Source organism: Gossypium arboreum, chromosome 6 (genome assembly GCF_025698485.1).
Source record: "Gossypium arboreum isolate Shixiya-1 chromosome 6, ASM2569848v2, whole genome shotgun sequence".
In the NCBI taxonomy this organism is placed as follows: Eukaryota; Viridiplantae; Streptophyta; class Magnoliopsida; order Malvales; family Malvaceae; genus Gossypium; species Gossypium arboreum.
This window is the reverse complement of record NC_069075.1, coordinates 123366777-123390622: the sequence shown is the minus strand read 5'-3', so window position 1 is coordinate 123390622 and position 23846 is coordinate 123366777. Positions and strand designations below refer to the sequence as shown.

At 34.6% G+C, this 23846-nt stretch overlaps 1 protein-coding gene across 1 annotated transcript; it reads right to left on the bottom strand.

Annotated features, from left to right (window-relative positions):
- Positions 1–1706: 1706 nt before the first annotated feature.
- LOC108471932 (glycine-rich domain-containing protein 2) lies at positions 1707–23156 on the bottom strand. Its single transcript, XM_017773472.1, is given in 9 exon segments — positions 1707–1970; positions 2480–2635; positions 18637–18691; positions 18792–19081; positions 19083–19250; positions 19945–20406; positions 21502–21744; positions 21844–21961; positions 22999–23156. Coding segments are annotated over 9 exon segments (1914 nt in total).
- Positions 23157–23846: the final 690 nt, after the last annotated feature.

Genomic DNA, 23846 nt, shown 5'->3' with positions numbered 1-23846 from the left:
TTGGAGATCTGCGTATCCGATGAGTGATGATATGTGTATATATGTGTAATATGTTGTATGCCTAAATGAGTATGTCGATGCCATGCAAATTATTATAAATTGCATTTAAATAGGATTATATGTGACTATGTATGATTAAATTGTATCGGAATATATGCCTAAATATTCGTATATAAATTTGTAAAAAGGATACATGAAAGATGATTAAATATGTAAATTATGGCACTAAGTTAAAGACGTTTTAGAAAAATGCTATAACTTGTTTGGTTGATGCATGATGACTTGTTTGTGTAGTGGTTATTCTGAGCATTTACTGAGCTTGTTAAGCTCACCCACTCCTTTTAAACCATTGCAGATAAGTATTGCCGGTGTGAGCAGTATGGTCTCGAGGAGTGATCTAAGCCAGGAACTTAGTTGCTATTAGTAGGTGTTATTTGTTTAATTGGGTTTTAGGAATAAAAGGCAATATGGTAGATGTTATGTGATTTTCCTATGAATTTTTAGTTGATTGCACGCCTATTATGATTGGTATTTTGTAGACTTGAAAATATGATGTTTGAGACTGCCATTTGAGGTATTTTTGTGTGTATTTTATAAGGTATTTGATGCAAGACGTTTAGGACTAATTGAGAATGATCAATGTGCTGATACATGTTATATTTTTAAGGTTTAGAATAGAGACATCAATATTCGGGCTTTAAAAATGATACATCTGCTATTTTCTAATTTCAAGAAGTCTATTTTGCTTGTAGGTATCGATATTTTATCTCGAGTATTGATACTCAGGGTGAAATCATCGATACTTCGTCAATGGTACCAATATTTTCCAAAAGTTGGGTTTTTGAAACAAGAAACAGTAAGCTAATTTGGTATCGATTTTCCAAGTGGTTTTAGCATTGGTACCTACGTAATAGTTTGGAAATTTTTTCGATTGGTCTAAATGCATGTATAATTATTGTTATAAGACTATGTGATGTATGTTTAGCATGTAAGGATGATAACTAAAAAGTAATATTGACTTAAAACCTATATGAATCTTAAAATAGAAGACATTTCTTTTACAACGAGATTTTAAAATGTTGTGTATGACAAGAGATGGTGATGTGGAATCTTGATATTCGGGCTTGGCAACTAGGTCGGGTATCAGGTGTTATAGCCACCTTCTCAAGATTACTTATGTGCTAATTTGGAATATCAAATCCCCAAGATTAGAAAAAATTTCAAGGAATCCACGAATTCAGGCACACTTTCGCATCTAGTTCTGTTTATCATTTTGTTCTTGATGATTTAACATGATAGATCCTGATTTATAATTTCTTAAGTTTTATATCATATCTTGATTTACGATTCTAACATTTTAAATATGTTGTAGCTTAATGGAAGCGGATTCACAGCTTTGCTCACCAAGACATGTTGCAAAAGAGAATGTGTTAAGACAACAATTTTCCAACTAATTATAACAATAGACTCATTGTTCCTTAGATTACTATTGTGTGAGAAAAATATGTAATTGGATTGGAATTAGTTCATTGCCTATAAACTTTTTCTTTTTTACTCTCATGTGAAATGTGGAAACATTGCAATAGCATGCCATGCATTTATTCCTAAGGACTTTATTTAGAAGAGTATTTAATCCAACTATTTATGGATTATAGTGAAAACTAATCATTAATGTTTTAGTCATATTTGTGTATTTCGAGATGTAATCAATTCCGGTAGACATCACCACCCGAACAGTGCCCTTCGCAGCTTCCTCCACAACTAACGCCGCAGGCACCACCACACCCGCCGCAATTGCTACTCTTAACCTCATCTTCACCGTCAGGAGGTGAGTCTTTGATTCCATTAGTAATGGCTTCACCACCACCCTTCCCTTCATTATTGCAGCTTTTCCCACAGTTGCTTGAACTTTCAGAAACTAGAAAAGCCAATATAATCATAGGGACTACAAGCGGTTCTTCTTCACTGATCTGGTTTTGAAAGATTAAAAAAATCAGTAATAGCTAAAAAAGTCTAATGGTAAAAAGACTTTTCCGTCTATCATATTTCTCAAAACAAAATTAGAGCAATTTAATCTCTGTCAATTTTGAAAGTGAACAATTAATCACTGCGTTCATAATTTCCTTCAATTGTACATTATTTTAATTTGTATAATAACAAATTTAACTATCCAAGTTTACTTATTTTTCCAATTTGATCTTAATTTAAAAATTTTAGCTCACAACATTTGTATATATGTTGAGCCTAAATTTGTTGAATTTTTTGGGATTAAGACCAAATTGACAAAATATAAAAATATCGAGGGATAAATTTGTTATTACGCTAATTAAAGTTATATACACTTGGAAGATATTAATCCATATTAATTACCATTAGTTACTCACTTTTAAAATTGACAGAGGTTAAATTATTCTGATTTTTTTAGAGGGACCAATTTATTCTATATTTTAAATTCCAAGATGTTGATAATGTAATAAACCTCTATAATAGCAGATTTAAGGTTGAACAAAGCTATAGCTTTTCCATAAGGATATTCCATGGAGAATTCAACAGCCGTCATGAAATGCTCTTCATTTTTCAGCTTCTTGCCATCATTAATCTCAAATCCTAGTTTTCTTCCTCGAAAAACAATCACCTATAGCCATGTACAAAAATTTAGGGTTTTTAAGGTAATGTATTTCAAAGCCATTGATATCAGAAGCGAATCTAAATTATTTTTTAAGGAGATTAGAATTGAATTATAAAATTTTTGTGAGGTTGAAGTGTAATTTGATCTTGTATTTATTTATGGTTTTGCCACTTTTCAAAGCACTATATAAAAATCTTTTAATTTTTTTAGGGGTCAAAGTACAATTTTATCACATAATAACTTTTAATCCTATTATTTTTTAGGAGATCAAAAAATAATTTTTCCATTTTAGGAGGGGCAAGGCCCTTGTCCCCCCTCTACATTCGCCCCTAATTCATACTAGACTTGTTTATGGGTTGGTTTATCTATCTAAGCTTAAAAGCTCGCTAGAAATTTGGAAGGATTTAAAAAAAATTAAGCTTGAAAAACGGGTTTCGATAAAAAAAACTAGACCTGTTTAAAATATAGGCTAAGTTTAGGCACGAACAGTGAAGCTTGAGTTTGGCTTGGCCCATTTTTTATGTTTATAATATAATATATTATTTTATATATTATATAATTTATAACATATAAAAATTAAATTTATAGTAATATATAATACTATAATGTAAATATTTAAAAAGTTAAAATTTCTATATATAAAATTTTAATAAATGAAAATATGTAAAATTATTAAAATAATATAAATATTTTAAAAATTCAAAGAAAAATATAAGCGGATCTAAAATGAGATTAGGTTAGTTATTTATAAATATGAATCAACTTAAGCAAAATTTTATGTTCATATTTCGAACCAAATTTAAGTAAGCATAAAGTATATTAATATCATTGCTCATATTTCGAACCAAATTTAAGTAAGCATAAAATATATTAATACCATATTTAAACTCAACCTGAACCACAACACACATGAACACCTATACTCACCTTTCGATTTCCTTTAAAACCAAATGCAATGCCATTTTCATTTAACTCGTTATGAACATGAAACCACCAATGGGAATTATTCAAAAACCATCTGTAGCGACTTAAAAAAAAAAATAGTTTCGCTTGGTCGCTAATTGTGGCGATTTATTAAACATTTGAAAACCAACTTTCGATTTTATTAAGAAAGGGAGTCGCCACCGATCCTTTTTTATAGGTGTGATCGACACCTAATAAAATTATTTTAAAATAAAAAGAAGGCCAAATTTAGGTCTACGTGAAAGTCCAGAGAAAAATTGGGGTTCGGAGTCGATACGCATACGAGGAAGGTATTAGCACCTCATGACGCCCAAAATTGGTATCTCATAAACATTTGTTGACTTGATTTTCAAAAATACGAGTTCAATATAATATTTAATCGTGATCCGATTGAAAATGAGAATTTTAGTTTTCGATTTTTTTAGAAAGGGTGTCCTGCTTTTAACACAAGCCGACTAATTTCACCCAACATAGCGATGAAATCGATGGCTTAATATTAAATCGGTACATTACCTTATTTTTGAAATTAATTAAAACATGAGAAAAAATATTCCTAAAGTGAGAAATTAAAATAGATAAAGGACGAAAAAAATGATATCATTAATGAAAAATATTAATATGGAATATTAGAATATTAGAATAACAATAATAATGATATTTACAAAATAAAAACAAATCATGTACTAATAATAAAATAGGAAAAATGATATATTTGGTAATAATAATATAAAATAATAATATGTACATAAAAATACATATATATATGCATATAATAAAAGTATGTAATAATAATAATAATAATATTTACAATAAAAGAAAATATTAGGAAACGTACCTAAAAAATATATACATAAAAATTTACAACAATAATATAAAATAATGATATGTGCAAATATATATATATATATATATATATATATATATATATACATATGTACATAAAATATACACTAATATAATAATAGTTATAATAATACTAGCAATAGTAATAATTTGTAATAATAATATATACACAATATGGCATTTAAAATATATATATATATATATATATATATGTATATAATAGTATTTAAGAATATATACATAAGAAATATATAACTAATGACATTAAAAATATATACATAATATATATAAAATACCTAAAAAAAGAAGGGGAAAGAAGAGAGAAGGAGGAGGAAAGGAAATCCGCCAAGGGGGCCGGTCACGGTTGATCGTCGGTCACCTGTCAAATCGACTGCAAGCCACCGCCTCTCTGATGGCAGAAAAGGTAAATTTTTTAACAATATATGTATATATAAAGAAAGAAAAAACAACACAAAAAAAAAGAAAAAAAATTCGAAAGAAGAGGAAAAAAGAAAAAGATGCAACCTTTTTATTGATGTTTCTTTTGTGTTCAAAATTTGAAGGGATTTTTGTGTTTTTTTTTCAATCTTTGTAAAATCCCCCCTCCTCTTTTACATGATTTTTGAATGGCTTTTTATAGCCATCTTTTACATGATTTTCTATTTTTTTTTTCTATTTTGTAGATGGTGGTGGTAGACAATGGGAGGAAAAATGGGGCAAGTGGGAAAGTGGTTAGGTGACTAGGTTTTTTTATCTTTTTTTGTTAGGGTTTTCTTTTTTCTTCTTTTTTTTTTTTTGGGTTAGGTTTTTTTGGGGTAGGTTTTTCTTTTTCTTTTTTTTTCTTTGTTTTTTTTTTGGGTTAGGTTTTTTTTGGGGGGGCTTAATGGGCTTTTGAATTGGGTTTGGGTAGATGTAAATGGGTCATGGGTTAAGGGTTTTAGTGGGTTTAGAGGTTTGGTTGGGTTTTCATATAATTGGGCCGGCAATTTGGGCTTCTATAGTGCCCCTCTTTGCTCATTGTCGGCAACGAAAATAGAGCAAAGACTTTCAAGGAAGACCAAACTTGCCGGTCTTGCTAGGTCTTGACTTGATTTGGAACTCTTCTTGTTTAGTTAGTCTCTTTTCAGTCCACCGCATCTTGTAGCTTTGGTTCAATCCATCGCAAATTCGGAGATATGCCTTGTAGCTTCAACTGCTCCAATGTAACTTCAAGGATATGAGATTTGTGGCTTCGATCCGCTTCAATTGTAACTCGTAAAGATAAGATCTACAATTTCAATATGCTCTTCTATCGCTTCAGGTGAGATAAGGTTTTGGTCTTCTCTTCTGCGACTCGGAAAGGCAAGATCGATGCCCTCGATCAACTCCACTGCAACTTTAAGGAGGCGTAATCGACGTCTTCAATCGCCTTCAATCTTTATTCTCTCTCGGCATGTGATCCCGAGCTCAACTCATTTTTTGCAATATGAATTGACTCTCTAAAACAAACATTAAAAACAGAAATTGAAAATAGCTCAAGCGTGAGCCAAGGCTCAACTCACCTCTCGCAATATGAGTTGATTTTTGAAACTTAACTTGAAAAGCGATTTTGAAAATACCTCGATATGTGATTGGAGGTTCAACTCACCTCTCGCAATATGAGTTGATTTTGAAAAAGAAATTAAAAGACTCAACTCAACTCTCGCAGAATTAAAAGCTCAACTCACCTCTCGCAATATGAGTTGAATTTTTTGAAAAAAAAAGAATTGAAAATAGCTCAAAGACGTGAGCCAAGGCTCAACTCACTTCTCGCAATATGAGTTGATTTTTGAAAATGTAATTTGAAAAATAGATTTTGAAAATACCTCGACATGTAACTCGAGGCTCAACTCACATCTCGCAATGTGAGTTAATTTTTTGAAAATATAAATTGAAAAATACCTCAGTGTGTGATCTCAAGCTCAACTCACCTCTCGCAATATGAGTTGATTTTTTGAAAGATAGAAATTGAAAATAGCTCAACAGATGAGCCAAGGGTCAACTCACCTCTCGCAATATAAGTTGATTTTTGAAAGCAGAAATTGAAAATACCTCAACGTGTCTTGAGGCTCAACTCATTTCTCGCAATATGAGTTGAATTTTGAAAATGAAATTGAAATTACCTCAACAGATCCAGAGGCTCAACTCACCTCTCGCAATATGAGTTGATTTTTTTTTTTGAAAGGCGTAAATTGAAAATGGAAATTGAAAATACCTCGACGTGTGATCTCGAGGCTCAACTCACCTCTCGCAATACGAGTTGACTTTTTGACAACAAATTGAAATTACCTCAACAGTGTCCCGAGGCTCAACTCACCTCTCGCAATATGAGTTGATTTTTTGAAAGGCAAAATTGAAAACGGAAATTGAAAATACCTCGACGTGTGACCTGAGGCTCAACTCGCCACTGCAATACGAGTTGATTTTTTGACAACAGAATTGAAATTACCTCAACAGTGTCTCGAGGCTCAACTCACCTCTCGCAATATGAGTTGATTTTTTTGAAAGATGTAAATTGAAAAGCGGAAATTGAAAATACCTCGGCGTGTGACTCGAGGCTCAACTCGCCTCGCAATACGAGTTGAAATTAAAACATAAAATTGAAAATACCTCAACAGTGCCCGAGGCTCAACTCACCTCTAGTAATATGAGTTGATTTTTTGACAACAGAATTGAAATTACCTCAACAGTCACGAGGCTCAACTCACCTCTCACAATATGAGTTGATTTTGAAAAGTAGAAATTAAAAGGTTCAACCTACCTCTCGCAATATGAGTTGATTCTTGAACAACGTAAATTGAAAACAGAATTGAAAATACCTCAACAGACTCGAGGCTCAACTCACCTCTCGCAATATGAGTTGAAATTAAAACACAAAATTGAAAATACCTCAGCGTTCTCGAGGCTCAACTCACCTCTAGCAATATGAGTTGATTTTGAAAACAAAATTAAAAGGCTTAACTCACCTCTCGCAATATGAGTCAATTTAAAACATAAACTAAAAATACCTCAACAGTGTCCCGAGGCTCAACTCACTTCTCGCAATATGAGTTGATTTTGAAAACAACAATTAAAAATACCTCAACGTGTCTTGAGGCTCAACTCATCTCTCGCAATATGAGTTGATTTTCCTTGAAAAGCATGAATTAAAAACATCAAAATACCAAAACCTGTCCTTTGGTAGAATTCGGGTGTCTTTTCCTTTGATTCAGTTCGACTCTCATTCAAGATTTCTTGCTCGTTGGAGTACCAGATATGCCATGTATGATGTTATCATGATATGCACATGTTTGTCTTAAATGCTTTTATGCCTACATGATTATGCAAAGCTCCTTAAGCATGTTTGTCGATGTCCATTTAGCCACGATTGTTGAGGATCCGTGTTCATTGCTTTGATTCTCGACTTTCTCTTCGTGCCTTATACTTGCCTTCAAGCTTCACGAGTAATCGACGCTTCTCGATATCACTCTTTTGCCCCCGATTGAACTTTGTTCTTACTTTGAGACTCTTGTGCTTATCAAATTTTCATCCAGGTAATGCTTAACATTTCTTTTGCTTAGAGTATGTCATTTCACCATTTATCATGTAAATAAACACATAATGAGATGCATGAAAAAGGTCAGATAGGGACAAAAATGATATTTCATATTCATCTATTTCAAATGTGGCAAACAAAGCAAGTTAACCAATGAGAGTAAAAAATGTCAAAAAGAAAGAAAGGATCGTATTCAATGGATACAAATGCTCTAGATATTCAACACATGAACTCTTCCTCGCTCCTCAATCAAAAATCTTTTCGAGCGCGGCTTCTTGCGTAGAAGATTTCGAGCTTTCAGAAATGCTTCAAATACTGTAGTCTCACTGTTTGACCCGCTGTTAAAACGCCACGCTCTTTAAGCCAGGTTTACCTCATTAGGACGCCCTCTCGGGTTTTCATCCTAATCTTTTGTGCTAATCAAGACGCCTTTGTGGGTTTTCGCCTTGATCCCTTTTTTTTTGATGCCCTTTCGGTTTTCATCTCAAGCATAATATTTCTTCACAAGATCCGAGTTCACTGGATTCGATGAGCTCCTTGCCATCCATCTCGGTAAGGATCAAAGGTCCTCCCGAAATGCCTTCTTTACGACGTATGGTCCTTCCCAATTTGGTGCCCATTTTCCTCGCAGTCCTTTTGTATTGGGAGAATCTTCCTCAAGACGAGTTCTCCTTCGTGGAATTCTCTTGGCCATACTTTCTTGTCATGGGCGCGATCATTCTCTTCTGGTACATCTCGCCGTGACAAATTGCTCTTAGACGTTTTTCTTCGATGAGGTTCAACTAATCATATCGAGCTCGAACCCATTCTGCTTCTTCTAACTTTAATTCCATTAAGACTCGCAGGGAGGGGATCTCAACCTCAATAGGTAGCACAGCTTCCATTCCGTAAGCCAGAGAGAAAGGAGTTGCTCCCGTAGATGTTCGCACAGATGTGCGATATGCAAACAAAGCAAATGGAAGCTTCTCGTGCCAATCTTTATATCTCTCAGTTATTTTCCCAATGATCCTCTTAATATTTTTATTGGCTGCTTCAACAACCCCGTTCATCTTTGGGCGATAGGGCGAGGAGTTATAATGCTTTATTTGGAACTGCTCACACACTTCTTTCATCATCTTATTGTTCAGATTCGTGGCACTATCTGAAATGATTCTTTCAGGCAAACCATACCGCAAATGATTTCCTTTTTCAAAAACTTGCAAACCGCAGTCCTCGTCACATTGGCAAGCGGCGGCATCTATCCATTTTGTGAAGTAATCAATGACCACAAAACGAATCGATGTCCATTTGATGCTTTTGGAGAAATTGGCCTATGACATCCATGCCCCACATAGAAAAAGGCCACGGAGAAGTCATGACATGAAGGGGTGAAGGGCTACATGAATTTTATCGCCATAGATTTGACATTTGTGGCATTTTCCGCAAAATTGATTCACCATTTTCCATTGTCACCAATAATAACCGAGTCTCATGATCTTTCCGCCATATTGAAACCATTGACATGCGTTTTGCAAATTCCTCATGGACCTCTTCAAGTATTTTTCTAGCTTCAACATCATCCACACATCTCAAAAGCATCCGATCCTTTCCTCTTTATACAGGATATCCCCATTAAGAACAAATCCACCGCCATTCTTCTAATTGTTCTTTTATCGTTCTCATTCGCTTGTTCGGGATACCTTTGATTCTTGATATATTCTAAGATATCATGGAACCAAGGTCGTCTGTCTACTTCTTTCTCAATGCTACAACAAAGGTGTGGGGACCTCGATATGCTCATTTTGAGGGCATTATTTCGCTTCTACTTGCTTTGAACATTGAAGCCAAAGTGGCTGTGGCATCACCAGCTTGGTTCTCTTCTCGTGGAAGCAATGAAAAGCTATTTCTTTGAATTCCTTGATCAATCCACCACTAAATCATTGTACTTAATCAATTTTGAGTCCCTCACTTCCCACTCTCCACGGATTTGGTAAATCACTAGGTCGAGTCCCCGTACACCTCCAAGATCTTGATGTTTCGCTCGATAGTCGCACGAAGCCCCATGATACAGCCTCATATTCTCGATATTATTGGTACGTAAGAAGTTCACTCTTGCGGTGAACGGATAATGATTCCGTCTGGTGATACCAGATTGCTCCAATTCCATGCCCTAAAGCATTTGACGCACCATCAAAGCACATCTTCTATGACTTCTCTTTGATGACTCGATTCTATTTCGTGATGCATATTAAGTATTCGTCTGGGAAATTGAATCTTAAAGGCTCATATTCCTCTGTCGCTCGAGTTGCTAAGAAGTCACTATTGCTCTCCCTTTTATCGACTTTTGACTTACATAGGCAATGTCATATTCGAAAGGAGGATCTCGCCATCGTGCCATTCTTCCCGATAGTGCCGGCGATTCCATCACGTATTTTATTGGGTCCATTTTGAAATTAGCCATGTCGTGTGATACAACATATATTGTCCGAGTCTCCGAGCTACCCAAACCAGAGCGCAACAATATTTCTCAATGGACGAATATTTTGCCTCATATTCATGAACTTTTGCCGAGGTAGTAGATCGCTTTTTCTTTCTTTCCCGACTCGTCGTGTTGCCCCAAAGACGTAACCCATTGAACTTTCGAACACATCAAATACAATATCAATGGTCTTCCAGAGTTGGCGGTACTAGCATTGGAGGATCGGACAAATATTGTTTTATCTTATCAAAGGCTACTGGCATTTCTCGCTCCATTCTTCCGGTTATATTTTCAAAGAAGCCGAAAGATTGGGTCGCATTGGTTGGTAAGTTGAGCGATAAATCGGGCGATGTAGTTTAATCTCCTAAAATCCTCTAACTTCCTTTTGCGTCTGAGGTGGTAATTCTTGGATGGCTTTTATTTTATCTGGATCAACTTCGATACCTCTTTCATCGACAATGAAGCCTAGCAACTTTCCCGAGGTAGCCCCAAACGTACATTTGGCCGGATTAAGCCTTAGCCGAACTTTCTCGGTCGTCGAACAATTTCTTCAGTTCACTACATGCTCTTCCTCCCTGGATTTAGCAATCATATCGTAGACGTAGACCTCTATTTCCTTATGCATCATGTCATGGAATAACGTTACCATAGCCCTCCGATATGTTGCTCCAGATTCTTTAACCCAAATGGCATCACCTTGTAGCGAATGTTCCCCACATTGTTACGAAGGTAGTTTTCTCCATATCCTCGGGGCCATCTTGATCCGATTATACCCCGAGAATCCGTCCATGAAAGAAAACAATGAATGTTTTGTTGTGTTATCCACCAACGTATCAATGAGTGGTAAGGAAAATTATCTTTAGGACTTGCTCGATTCAGTCACGATAATCCACGCACATTCGTACTTTGCCATCTTTCTTTGGTATCGGGACTATGTTAGCCACCCATTCGGATATTTGAGGCTTGTAGGAAGCCAAAGATCAAATTGCTTCTTGACTTCCACTTTTATCTTCAACAACATCTCAAACCTCATTCGTCTTAGCTTTTGTTGAATGGGCTTGCATTCGCTTTAATGGGAGCTTATGGACCGCTATATCTTCATCCAATCTGGCATGTCCTCGATATGACCATACGAATACATCTTTGTATTCATGAGCAAAGCAATCAAATTATGCCTAGTGCCCCTCGAAATAGAAGTCCCAATCTTCACTTCTTGCCTCCTTTCTTCGGTTCAGATTTATTATTTCAACAGATTCTTGATGAGGCAAAATCTGTTCATCCTCTTGTTCTACCATTCTTAGCAAATCAGAGACGAGACATAGTCTTGATTGCTTTTCTTGACTTCAATTCTTCTAAACAAACAAATTTCTTCTCAAAATCAATTTCAGGACTCAGAATGGGCTTGTTCATGCTGTTGACATCCGAGCACCGAAAGTTGAATGGAAAAGGAACTATAGAGGGCATCCAAGTATTGAAACCAAAAACGAAATGTTATGGCATAGGATGAGGCAAATGTAAGGATTGGCTATGACATGAGAAAATGATTATGAAATTAGTGATAATGTGAAAGATTATGACGAAATGCATCTTCATTGATATTCATTTGAATGATAAAGAGCGAATGCAGGCTCTTACAAAAGAATTCTATTATATATAAGGACATAACAGAATGTTAACGTTTGAGCATTACTCTGAAGACTTATAAACTACAAGAAGGTCCTCGGTAGTCCAATTGTTCAACATGAAACCAGGAGGACAAGGCGTATCCTCGAGACGCCTTTACTCACATCACCCCTTTGTCAATAACATTTATATCGACATTTTGAAGACCCTTTTCAATTAACCATAGCGTGTTTCGTGGACTATCTTATCCAGGGTACATCATTCCCGCAGATGTAAATGTTTTTGACAAAGGAGGGTACTCTATTGGTTCCTATTCTGGTTCTCGGCCCAAAGTTCTTGCAATCCTTCTTTCCTGATTTTTTTTCACTGTCTTCTTCTTTGACGCATGTCAGGCTGGAACCCCAAATCGTATCGGGTCCTGTGGTGTACTGGCTTTAAAGCCCTGACTATTCCTTGCAGATATCTCCCTAAACCTCTTCTCGCTCGAGCTCCCCTTCCTACGGTCAATTTGACACCCATTTTAGTATTTCTCGACAGTTTTGGCACCGGAATTCTGTTTCCCTCAACAATAAAAGTGGCATTGACGAATTCAAAGGATCGGAAGGAACATTCCAATGCGCCTTTGTTCACTTCAAGCACGGGTGCATCGGCAGAGACAGATGCGACAATGTCTTCTTCTCCTCGATAGTGACCAAACAATCGTCCATGATAAATTTCACCTTTTGATGGAGGGATGATGGGACCGCTCAGTGAGAATGGATCCGTGGTCTTCCCAAAAGGCGCTTATAAGAGGGTGTAATGTCTAGGACTTGGAACTCGACATCATAAATATAAGGGCCCACTTCCAAAGGGATTTCGATCTTTCCCATGACTTCGCTACCGTCGTCCGTCGAATGCCCTTACCGTGGAATGACAGGGCCTTAAGTAGGACAAATCCATCGGTATTCGAAAGCGTGGCCAATGGCATAACATTTAACGACCCATTATCGATGAGCACGTTCGTATTATGTAGCCCTTGCAATGAGTCGTGATATGCGCGCTTTCATCGAGCCTCTACCATTTGGCGGTATCTCATCATCACTAAAAGAGATGAAATTGTCCGCATTCGATTGTTTACCCACCTATCAAGCTTCTCAACAGATATGTTGTTAGCTATGTAAGCTTGATTTAACACTTTCAAAGAAAGCGTTCGATGTGGCTCAATTTAAGAGTAGAGATAAAATTGAGATTCTTGCCGGTCGCTTGCTTAATTGTTCGACCACACTATACTCATCGTGCTTGATAAATTTTAAGAATTCTGAGCTTCTTCCTCGCTCACGTGCTTTTTAGTTTCTTGCACGGTGGAATTTCTTGCTCGACTTCGACTTCGTGCATCACTTTTCCCTTTTGCTTCGAGTCACTACTTTTCTTTACCGGTTCAATTTCTTTAGAATAGCACCGTCCACTTGGTAAAATGACCTACCTCTCCCACATCTTCGCTATGGCTTTGGAATTTTCAACTTCTAGTATGAAAATATTAACATCGATTCCACTAGATCTTGTTTTATTGTTCTTATAAGGAAATGAGATGGTACTTGATTATCATTTTGGGCTTCACCGGCTCTTTCTTCGCCATAATAAATTATTAACTATTGGTCAGCTTATATGGGAAACCCGATGATTGATTGTCGAGCGCATATTTCTCCTTTATCGGCCTCCTTGCTTTTATAAAAGATCCCAATCTCCTTGTTATCCATCATACTTTTTAGTAATCCTCTGAACTCATCGCAGGACTGAATGTCGTGCCCTTCAACGCCATGGAACTCACAAAAACTGTGTCCTTTTGCATCTTTTCCTTCAAATACTCCGTCAAGACGATAGAGCAACTCTTTTTCAACTAGTACCTCCCAGATTTTCTGCAGAGGTGTTCTTATTTCAGAAACCCATCTTCTACTTTTCCGCTCGCTTTCCTCTCCCATCGCTTCCACATTCCCTTCAATGTGGTTTGGGAATGGATTCCCGGTTGTACCGCCAGTACCATCAAATCGCAAAATACCCGCATCAATGAGTCCTTGAACTCTCCTCTTGAAAGCAAGACAGTTCTCAGTAGAATGCCCCTGGTTCCCGGCATGGTATGCACAACTAGCGTTTGGATCGTACCATTTCGGGTATGGAGGTTTAAGGGGTACCATGTAATGGGGGGATATTAACTATTTCTCCAAAATTTTTGGGTACAATTCCCCATACGACACGTGGATGGGAGTAAACCATGGTCTCTCTGGATTAGGCCTTCTTGGTCTTAGTTCATTTCGGGTTGGCTTTGAACGGGTATAGTGTTTTGTGGGAATGAGGTGATAGGTCTTTGGCTGTTCGTGGCATAAACGGGATAGGAATGAGGTGGTGCTTGGTAATAAGGGGTTTGAGGAGGATAATAGAAATTTGGAGGTGGATAATTTCGAGGTCGGGGTTGATTTGGATATGGATTAGGGGCATAACGGTTTCCTATTCCCACCATATGGGCTTCTGGTTCTTTTTTCTTCATAGGCGCTACCCGTTTTGAACCTTTTGAACCTTCCATTCTACCGCTCTTGACGGCATTCTCTATGAGCTCACCAGATATTACAATATCCGCAAACTCCTTCGTGGCACTTCCCACTAGTTTGTCATAAAACGGCGCCTTTAAGGTGTTGATAAAGAGAATGATTATCTCCGTTTTTGTTAGTGGGGGTTCCACTTGGGCCGAGACGTCTCTCCATCTCTACGCATACTGTCTGAATATCTCTGATGGCTTTTTCTCCATTATTTGCAAGGTCATCCGGTCTGGCACCATGTCTGATACATGCTTGTACTGCTCGCAGAATGCAGACGCCAAGTCCTTCCAGGATCGAATCTTTTCTCTACTAAGTTGGTTGTACCACCAAAGAGCTGACCCTATTAGACTATCTTGAAAGCAATGTATGAGTAGCTTATCCTTGTTTACATAACCGGTCATTTTTCGACAGAACATGATGAGATGTGCTTTTGGGCACATTGTCCCATCATACTTTTCAAAATCAGGCGCCTTGAATTTGGAGGCAAGATTAGATCAGGTACCAAATCGAGTTCTTTGGCACCTAGTGCGGAGAAGACTTCAAAGGCCTTCTATTGCTTTGAGTCTTTCCTCTAGATTTCTATATTTTGCATCATGATTATCCAATTTCAACTTGGCTACCTCTGCTGGTCGTCCAGATCTGAACTAGTGGATCAGCAGGCTTGCCCCGGTTCGACACGAATAATCCTTGCCCAGCATTAGTGGGTGGAGCAGGTGGCATAGGTCGTTGTTCCAAGACCTGGGTTCCCTTGAGTATACCCTCTTTGTGTTGTATATGCGGTGGTGGAGTGAATCCGGGGATAGAGTGGATCCCGATCGTGGTGAATTCTTGACCGAGGTTCCATAACATCGGGTTCTCAGACCGGTCCTTTTCCTTTGACCAAAGTCGTCATCATCTCCATCATTTTGGCCATCTGATCTCTTTGCTCGAATGATTCCTCTCGAGATCTCACCATTAGGTCTCTCGTTTCTTGTTGCGATTTGGCCAGTTGCTCTTGTAATTCCTTTTGAGCCCTTTCCATCCTTTCAATTCTCTCATTGAATTCAGCCTCCATTACTCTAGCTTGTCGGCGCGTTTTATACGGATGACGTGGTTCCAGTCTTGTGGTATTACAACTGCGAATTATATATTTTATCTTCGGTGACCGAGTATGGGATATGCAATGTATGAATGAATGCGTGAATGAATGCATGAATGTCAAATGAATGTCAGTCATGAATGAATATGCAAAAATTTGGTGTTAATTTCAAGATAGCCCCTATTTAGGCATTTCCTTAATCAAAGGAGTATTACACAACGTTTCGGTCACTCGTATAATTGACTCCTCCATTAGAAACCCGTTTTTGGCAACCAATCTCTAATCAACACCTTCCTAACAAGATGCCTTCGATGCATGATGAAAAATAAAAATACAGACAAACGACATTGGTTAGCGCAACACATATAAACAGAGAAAAACTGTGGAAAATCTAACAAATTAAGCTACTTGGTCCAGTGGACTCGATTCCCTTGCTTAGAAAGCACAAATGTAAAAGAAATAGAAGGTAAGATGTGCTTTTCCCGTGTACTTATTTCGGTGACTACTAAACGAGCGGAGGTTCGGCATGGCTCTAGTTAGGTGGCTCGTATAGTTTATTATATGCGGTTTTGGTTCTAGATAGGTACTCGAATTGTCCGTACTGTCATCTGCTAAGATTAGTACGAAGCCTCGGTCATAGCCCATCACAGACTCACGAGTTCAATTCGAGGGATTACATTTACTTATGCCTATGCGGAGGGACAAGTTAACTCACGAAAGCATAAGTCATATGTAACCCGAAAGTATTCACTAGCTTTGTGGGAGGGACGAGTTAACTCACGAAGGCGTGGCGTTTACTTTCACTTAAACAGGACGGAGCCCGGGTATAGAGCTCATGTTATGCAACAAAATGCACGTGCACGGTGTGTGGGAGAAACTTGCAAACCTTTACGTTTTATTTAAAAACTAAACCAAAACTAAAATCACAAAAATTTAAAGTTGAAAAACAACCGGATAAAACAAGTTAGAATATATACAACACGATGCAAATGTATGATTTTTTTGAAAACAAAAAATTTGAATATCACGACTAAATGTTAATTTGAAAAAGGAACTTTGAAAATTTTGACAACGCGAGTTTAATTCGACTCGACTCTCAAAAAGGCTCCCCAGTGGAGTCGCCAGCTGTAGCGACGTAAAAAAAAAAAATTAGCTTTCGCTTGGTCGCTAATTGTGGCGATTTATTAAACATTTGAAAACCAACTTTCGATTTTATTAAGAAAGGGAGTCGCCACCGATCCTTTTTTATAGGTGTGATCGGACACCTAATAAAATTATTTTAAAACAAAAAGAAGGCCAAATTTAGGTCTACGTGAAAGTCCAGAGAAAATTGGGGTTCGAGTCGATTCTGTGAGGAAGGTATTAGCACCTCGCGACGCCCAAAATTGGTATCTCATAAACATTTGTTGACTTGATTTTCAAAAATACGAGTTCAATATAATATTTAATCGTGATCCGATTGAAAATGAGAATTTTAGTTTTCGATTTTTTTAGAAAGGGTGTCCTGCTTTTTAACACAAGTTTATTTAATTTCACCCAACATAGCGATGAAATCGATGGCTTAATATTAAATCGGTACATTACCTTATTTTTGAAATTAATTAAAACATGAGAAAAATATTCCTAAAGTGAGAAATTAAAAATAGATAAAGGACGAAAAAAAATGATATCATTAATGAAAAATATTAATATGGAATACTAGAATATTAGAATAACAATAATAATGATATTTACAAAATAAAAACAAATCATGTACTAATAATAAAATAGGAAAAATGATATATTTGGTAATAATAATATAAAATAATAATATGTACATAAAAATACATATATATATGCATATAATAAAAGTATGTAATAATAATAATAATAATATTTACAATAAAAGAAAATATTAGGAAACGTACCTAAAAAATATATACATAAAAATTTACAACAATAATATAAAATAATGATATGTGCAAATATATATATATATATATACACATATGTACATAAAATATACACTAATATAATAATAGTTATAATAATACTAGCAATAGTAATAATTTGTAATAATAATATATACACAATATGGTATTTAAAAATATATATATATATATATATATATATATATATATATGTATATAATAGTATTTAAGAATATATACATAAGAAATATATAACTAATGACATTAAAAAATATATACATAATATATATAAAATACCTAAAAAAGAAGGGGAAAGAAGAGAGAAGGAGGGGAAGGAAATCCGGCCAATGGGGGCTTGTCATGGGTTGATCGTTGGTCATGCTGTCGTCAACACCATGAAGCCACCGCCTACGGGCAGAAAAGGTAAATTTTTTAACAATATATGTATATATAAAGAAAGAAAAAACAACACAAAAAAAAGAAAAAATTGAAAGAAGAGGAAAAAGAAAAGATGCAACCTTTTATTGATGTTTCTTTTGTGTTCAAAATTTGAAGGATTTTGTGTTTTTTTTCAATCTTTGTAAAATCCCCTCCTCTTTTACATGATTTTTGAATGGCTTTTATAGCCATCTTTTACATGATTTTCTATTTTTTTTCTATTTTGTAGATGGTGGTGGTAGACAATGGGAGGAAAATGGGGCAAGTGGGAAAGTGGTTAGGTGGCTAGGTTTTTTATCTTTTTTGTTAGGGTTTTTTTTTTCTTCTTTTTTTTTTTTGGGTTAGGTTTTTTGGGGTAGGTTTTTCTTTTCTTTTTTTTTTTTTGTTTTTTTTTGGGTTAGGTTTTTTTGGGGGGCTTAATGGGCTTTTGAATTGGGTTTGGGTAGATGTAAATGGGTCATGGGTTAAGGGTTTTAGTGGGTTTAGAGGTTTGGTTGGGTTTTCATATAATTGGGCCCGGGCAATTTGGGCTTCTACACCATCCTTTCTCAGCAGATTCTGCTGCAAGCACATGCGTTCCACCACATGATGTTAGACCAATCACTTCCTTTCTTGTCTGGTAATCTCTGAAAACATATAAAAAAAAAAACAGACAAATCGTTCAAATTATTTGGCCATGTATGAAATTATACTACAAATGATGAATTTATGTGCACTCGTGTATACCTCATTTGGAGACTGATTATATCATTGTTAGCCTCATCGGTAAAGGAATGATACTTGAAATGCCGAACCATTTGAACCATGTAGTGTGCTAGAATTGGAGGAGTGAAAGAGAAAGCGATTCGCACACTAATCGGTTTCGAATCAACAAGTGTCAAATCTGGTACCAAATCGAACCATTCTTCTGCATAAAGCCGAGAAACCGAGTTTACTATGCCCTTCAGGGAGATTGAGGTTGTTCCTAATGTTTTGATAGGTGAATATGACATTAGTTCAATGACAAGATCCCCCTTTAGGCTCACATTGGAACACAATTGCTTGTTTCTCCTTGGTGTTGCACAAAATGCTTATGTTTCTTTTGTTGTTAAGAAATACATCTGGTTGTTTTTTGTTGATTGTAACAAAGAGACTTCCTTTAAGTCCTTGAGGTAGATCTTTGACCCCAACAATCTCTATCATAATCTGAAAAAAACATTCAAATAAAAAGGTTATAATTAGGGTGGAACAAAATTCGATTTGATTCGAAAAAAAATTAAAATTTTAAGTTAATTAAATTGAGTTATTTAGTTTTAAATAAGTAATTCGATTTTTGAGTTTAAGTCTTAAATTTTACTACTCAAATAAACAAATTTATGTAAATATCCCTTGAGTTCTGGCAATTTTGAAAATGCACAAATTTGTCCCTCTCAAAAATTCAAAATACCTTCAAATTTTAAAATATTTTTCCAAAATTTTATAAATATATATTTAAAAATTATTAAAAATCTTTAATATATATATAAATGCTAAATTATAATTTTTAAATAAAAATCAAAATAATAAATTAGAGGTATTTAAACAAATAAATTATCAAATAAAGTTTATCATACAAATTATCTTGTTTTTTCTCTTATTTTGTTTTAAAAGAATTTTCAAATATATATATATGATCTTTATGTTCTTTAACTCGAATATAGTCATATTGTCAATAAGATTTTAATATGTTCAGCTTGTTTTTTTTAATTTAACTTGAACAAACTTATTTGAGTCGACTTAGGATAATAAAATAGAATAATTCGACTAAATCAAAATTTTTTCACTCAAATTGAATCAAACGGTCACCTTAAATATAATTTTCTTATTAGAAACATACAAGGAAAAAGTGTTTGAGGCTTACCTCCATAACCGTTTTCCTATGAAGTGAAACCATATCTTGATTTTCATTTGATGGGACCATCTTCTTGTCCCACCACTGGTTGTCCAATTGAGACAAGTTGAGTCCAAGTGGGGATGGAGCTTGTCCTCTATACATTGCTCCAGCACGCCAATACCTACATCCGAACATGTCTTCCCATTGTTTGGTTGTTCTAGAAAATCCAGTGTCTAGCTTCTTACCCTTTGTTCTATCAGAATCTGTGTCATCATGTTCTAATATCTTTCCCAAAGCTGCCATTACATCTTTGGAATAAGAAACAGGATACAGTTGATGAGTATGCCAGATAAGGTCGATGTCATATGTTGGAACACAAAAACATCTCTTGGAATTTTCCCAATTTCTCTTGATCAAATGTAGAAATCCCTTGTATCTAGCTACAGCACCTTCAAGAAAGACATCATCATTCATGTGGGATCCAGATACCTGCTCCATATATTGTTGGTGTCAAGTGAAACAAACTCAAAACTTAAAACGATGATGTCCAATGTTTATGCTCGGATGAGAATCTAGAAACTTTTTTAACATGGTCTAGAATTTAATTATATATTTTTCATAAATTAAAATATAATTTTATCATGTATTAAATTATAATTTCATTATTTTGGAAGGATTAATTTTTTAGGAAAGCTAAAGTGCAATTTTACTATATATTAATTTACAATTTCTTTATTTACAAGAGGATTAAATTAAAAATTTTCATTTTAGGGGTCAAAATGCAATTTTACTATATACCAATCTATAGTTTCTTTATTTATAAAAGGACTAATTTTAAAAAAAATCATTTTGGGGGAGCAAAGGCCCCTTCCTGCTCCCCTCAAATTTGCCACTATCTATGCTAATGTTGTTTAAATGGTAAACTACACTGATAATCACTCAACTATGAGTATTTTGTTTTGATCACCCAACAATAAAAAGTTACAAAATAGTCACTCAACTATTTAATTTTATCATTTTTATCACCAGACAAGATGACGTGAAAGCTTTTAAAATTAGAATAATAGAACCTTTAACCCTCAACATTTATAAATTGTGTCAATTTAGTCTTAATTCTAAAAAACTTAACCCTCAACGTTTACACATTATGTACTTTGGTCTTTTTTTTCCAATTTTACTTTTTTTTTTCTGACATTGAGGGTTAATTTTAAAAGAACGGGAAAATAGAAAATTAGTATCTTGGATTTTTGGGTGTTTCTATTTTTTGTAAACTTTTGATCAAATTTAGTTGATAAATTTGTTTTTAACTTTTTAGATGAAAAGATCACAAAGAAAAATAAAACCATAAAAAAAAGACCAAATTACACAATGTGTAAATGTTGAGGGCTAAAGTTGCAATTATACCAATCTTAAAAGCTGTCACGTCATCTTTTCATTAGCCATTTAACGACTGGTAACCAAAAAAGTCAAAATCGAATAGTTAAGTGACCATTTTATAACTTTTCATAATTGGATAGCTAAAACATAAACTTAGTGATAGTCAAATGACTACCACCCTTGTTTAAATTTCCCCCAATATCATACCTGGTAAAAAAAAGGACTTTGTCTCTTAACAGCTGAAACCAGATCATAATGGGTACTCATCGAAGAATTTATGAAATTTTTGAGGAATTGACTGCTCATATTAATTTCATATGGCTCATATGGATACATCCTCTTCCATATTTCTTCGGTTTGCCTTCTACAAGTTGGACTAATTGCGGACATGACATTCTTATTGTCAAGGATTCTCCCATAGAGTTCCTCACAATCAGCCTTGTATCGTACCTAACAAAGACAACAAATACACAAATTGGCAAAACTTCACTATGACAACATATATATATATGTAATGTTGCATTTATGTTCCATGGTTTAAAAGTGTACTGGGTTAAGCTTATGGCAATGCCAAATCCATTCACAGTCAAGTGGCACAACCAAAGGGCCTTCCAAAATCGTAGATTCTGTATGTTTGCCAAGTAGTGGAAGCCAATAGTGTTTGTACCTAAACTTGGACGTTATCAAAGGTAAATGAATTGTCAGAACTTAAAACTAAAAGTTGGTAAAAGTACTATGGAAGTCTCTGTATCGAGACTCAGATTGCATTTTGCCTTTTTCATTCAAAAAAATGGACAAATTAGTCCTTATTTATTAAATCAATGAGCAAATTGGCCTTTTTTGTTAAAAATATTATCTATTCCTACTGTTAAAAAATTAACGTGACTAACAAAATAACCATATGATTACATGTGGCATGCCATGTGTATCTCATTTTGACATACAAGAACCAATTTTTAACCATAGAAATGGATAGAATTTTTAATAGAATAACTAGTTTGCTCTTTGATCTAACATACAGTGACTAATTTGCCCATTTTATAAGTAGAAGGGGAAAAATACAATCTGACTCCTAGTATAAGGGCCTCTATGGTACTTTTACTAGAGTTAATTGCACTGGACACACCCAAACTATAACCTTCATTCTAAATTGGTACCTAAACTTCAAAACATTCTAATTACATTGACAAACTATTGATATTATACCAATCAAGTCCTTTTATTATTAAAATTATTAATTTAACCGTTAAATGAAACGTCAAATCTAATGTAGTTAAATTTAAAATGAAAATTTTAAAGAAATGGAACGTTGTCGCATAACTTTTGAAAATAAAAACTAAATATAAAGTAAAACTAAAAAATTGAATAATAAATCTTCTATAAAAGTATCAAAAACCTCAAAACTAAAACTTTTAAAACATCTATTTTTACAATATTTATTTTTCTTAAACTTTTCATTTTAAATTACATTACATAAGATCGGCGTGTCATGTAACAATTAAATTAACGATTTTAATAATAAAAAGACCTAATTGATATAACATAAAAAATTTAAAGATGTAATTAGAATAATTTGAAGTTTAGGAACCAATTAAAAGTGAGGGTCATAATTTGAGAATATTTGGTGCAATTAACTCAATAAATTAATATCATTCAAGGCAAAAATTAAAGAAAAAAAAAACTTATTAGAGTTGAAAGATTGACCTATAAATGGCCCGGTCTAAGATAGGGCCATCATAGAGGGTCCGATTCCTATCAACTTCAGCAAGAAATCGTAGGTGTTGTTTGGCTGAAGTGACGAGATCAACGCTAATGGCAAGCTTTTGTGCCTCTTCCCATTCTGATTCTTGTCTCCTTTTCATGCTAAACATAAAAAAGGATTTTGCTTCAAAATTGACTCTAATAACTATAACCTAAGTTAATTATTACAAAGTTATATTTAAAGGCTTACAATCATTAAAGCCTAGGGAGTCTTCCTCATTTTAAAGTTTTTGAAAATTTTAATTAAATTCAAATTTTTTAAAATTCTCATTAAATCTTTCAAAATTTTTAAAAATTTCAGTTAGACACCTTGAAACTTTTTTTGTAGATTTTTATTGAGCCTTTAAAATTACTTAAACTCATAATTAGACCTATCAAAATTTTTAAAAATTTTAGTTAGACACCCTTAAAACTTAATGTTAAGATCCGCCACTAGTTATATCAAAATAAATAGTGTGATTTAGACAAGATAGAACTCAAAATTCTCTAGATTTCAAATTTACCATTAAGCTAGGACTTGTTTTGACTTCTTTTCTTTACCACTTATGCAAATGTACAAGAAACACAAAATTTCAAAAGTAGATGAAAGAAATTTTTTTCGAATTTAAAATTTATGTTGAGAATTCGTGTGAGACAAGATATAGCTTACATTGAAATTCCGTTGTCTTGATATTTTTGGACTAAATTGAAGTTTAAAAAAAAAGGAGCTTAAATAGGTAATTTGCTGAGTTGATCTTAAATAGCTTACATCGAATTCATGCATTGGGCATTTCCTTGAAATTATAAGACAA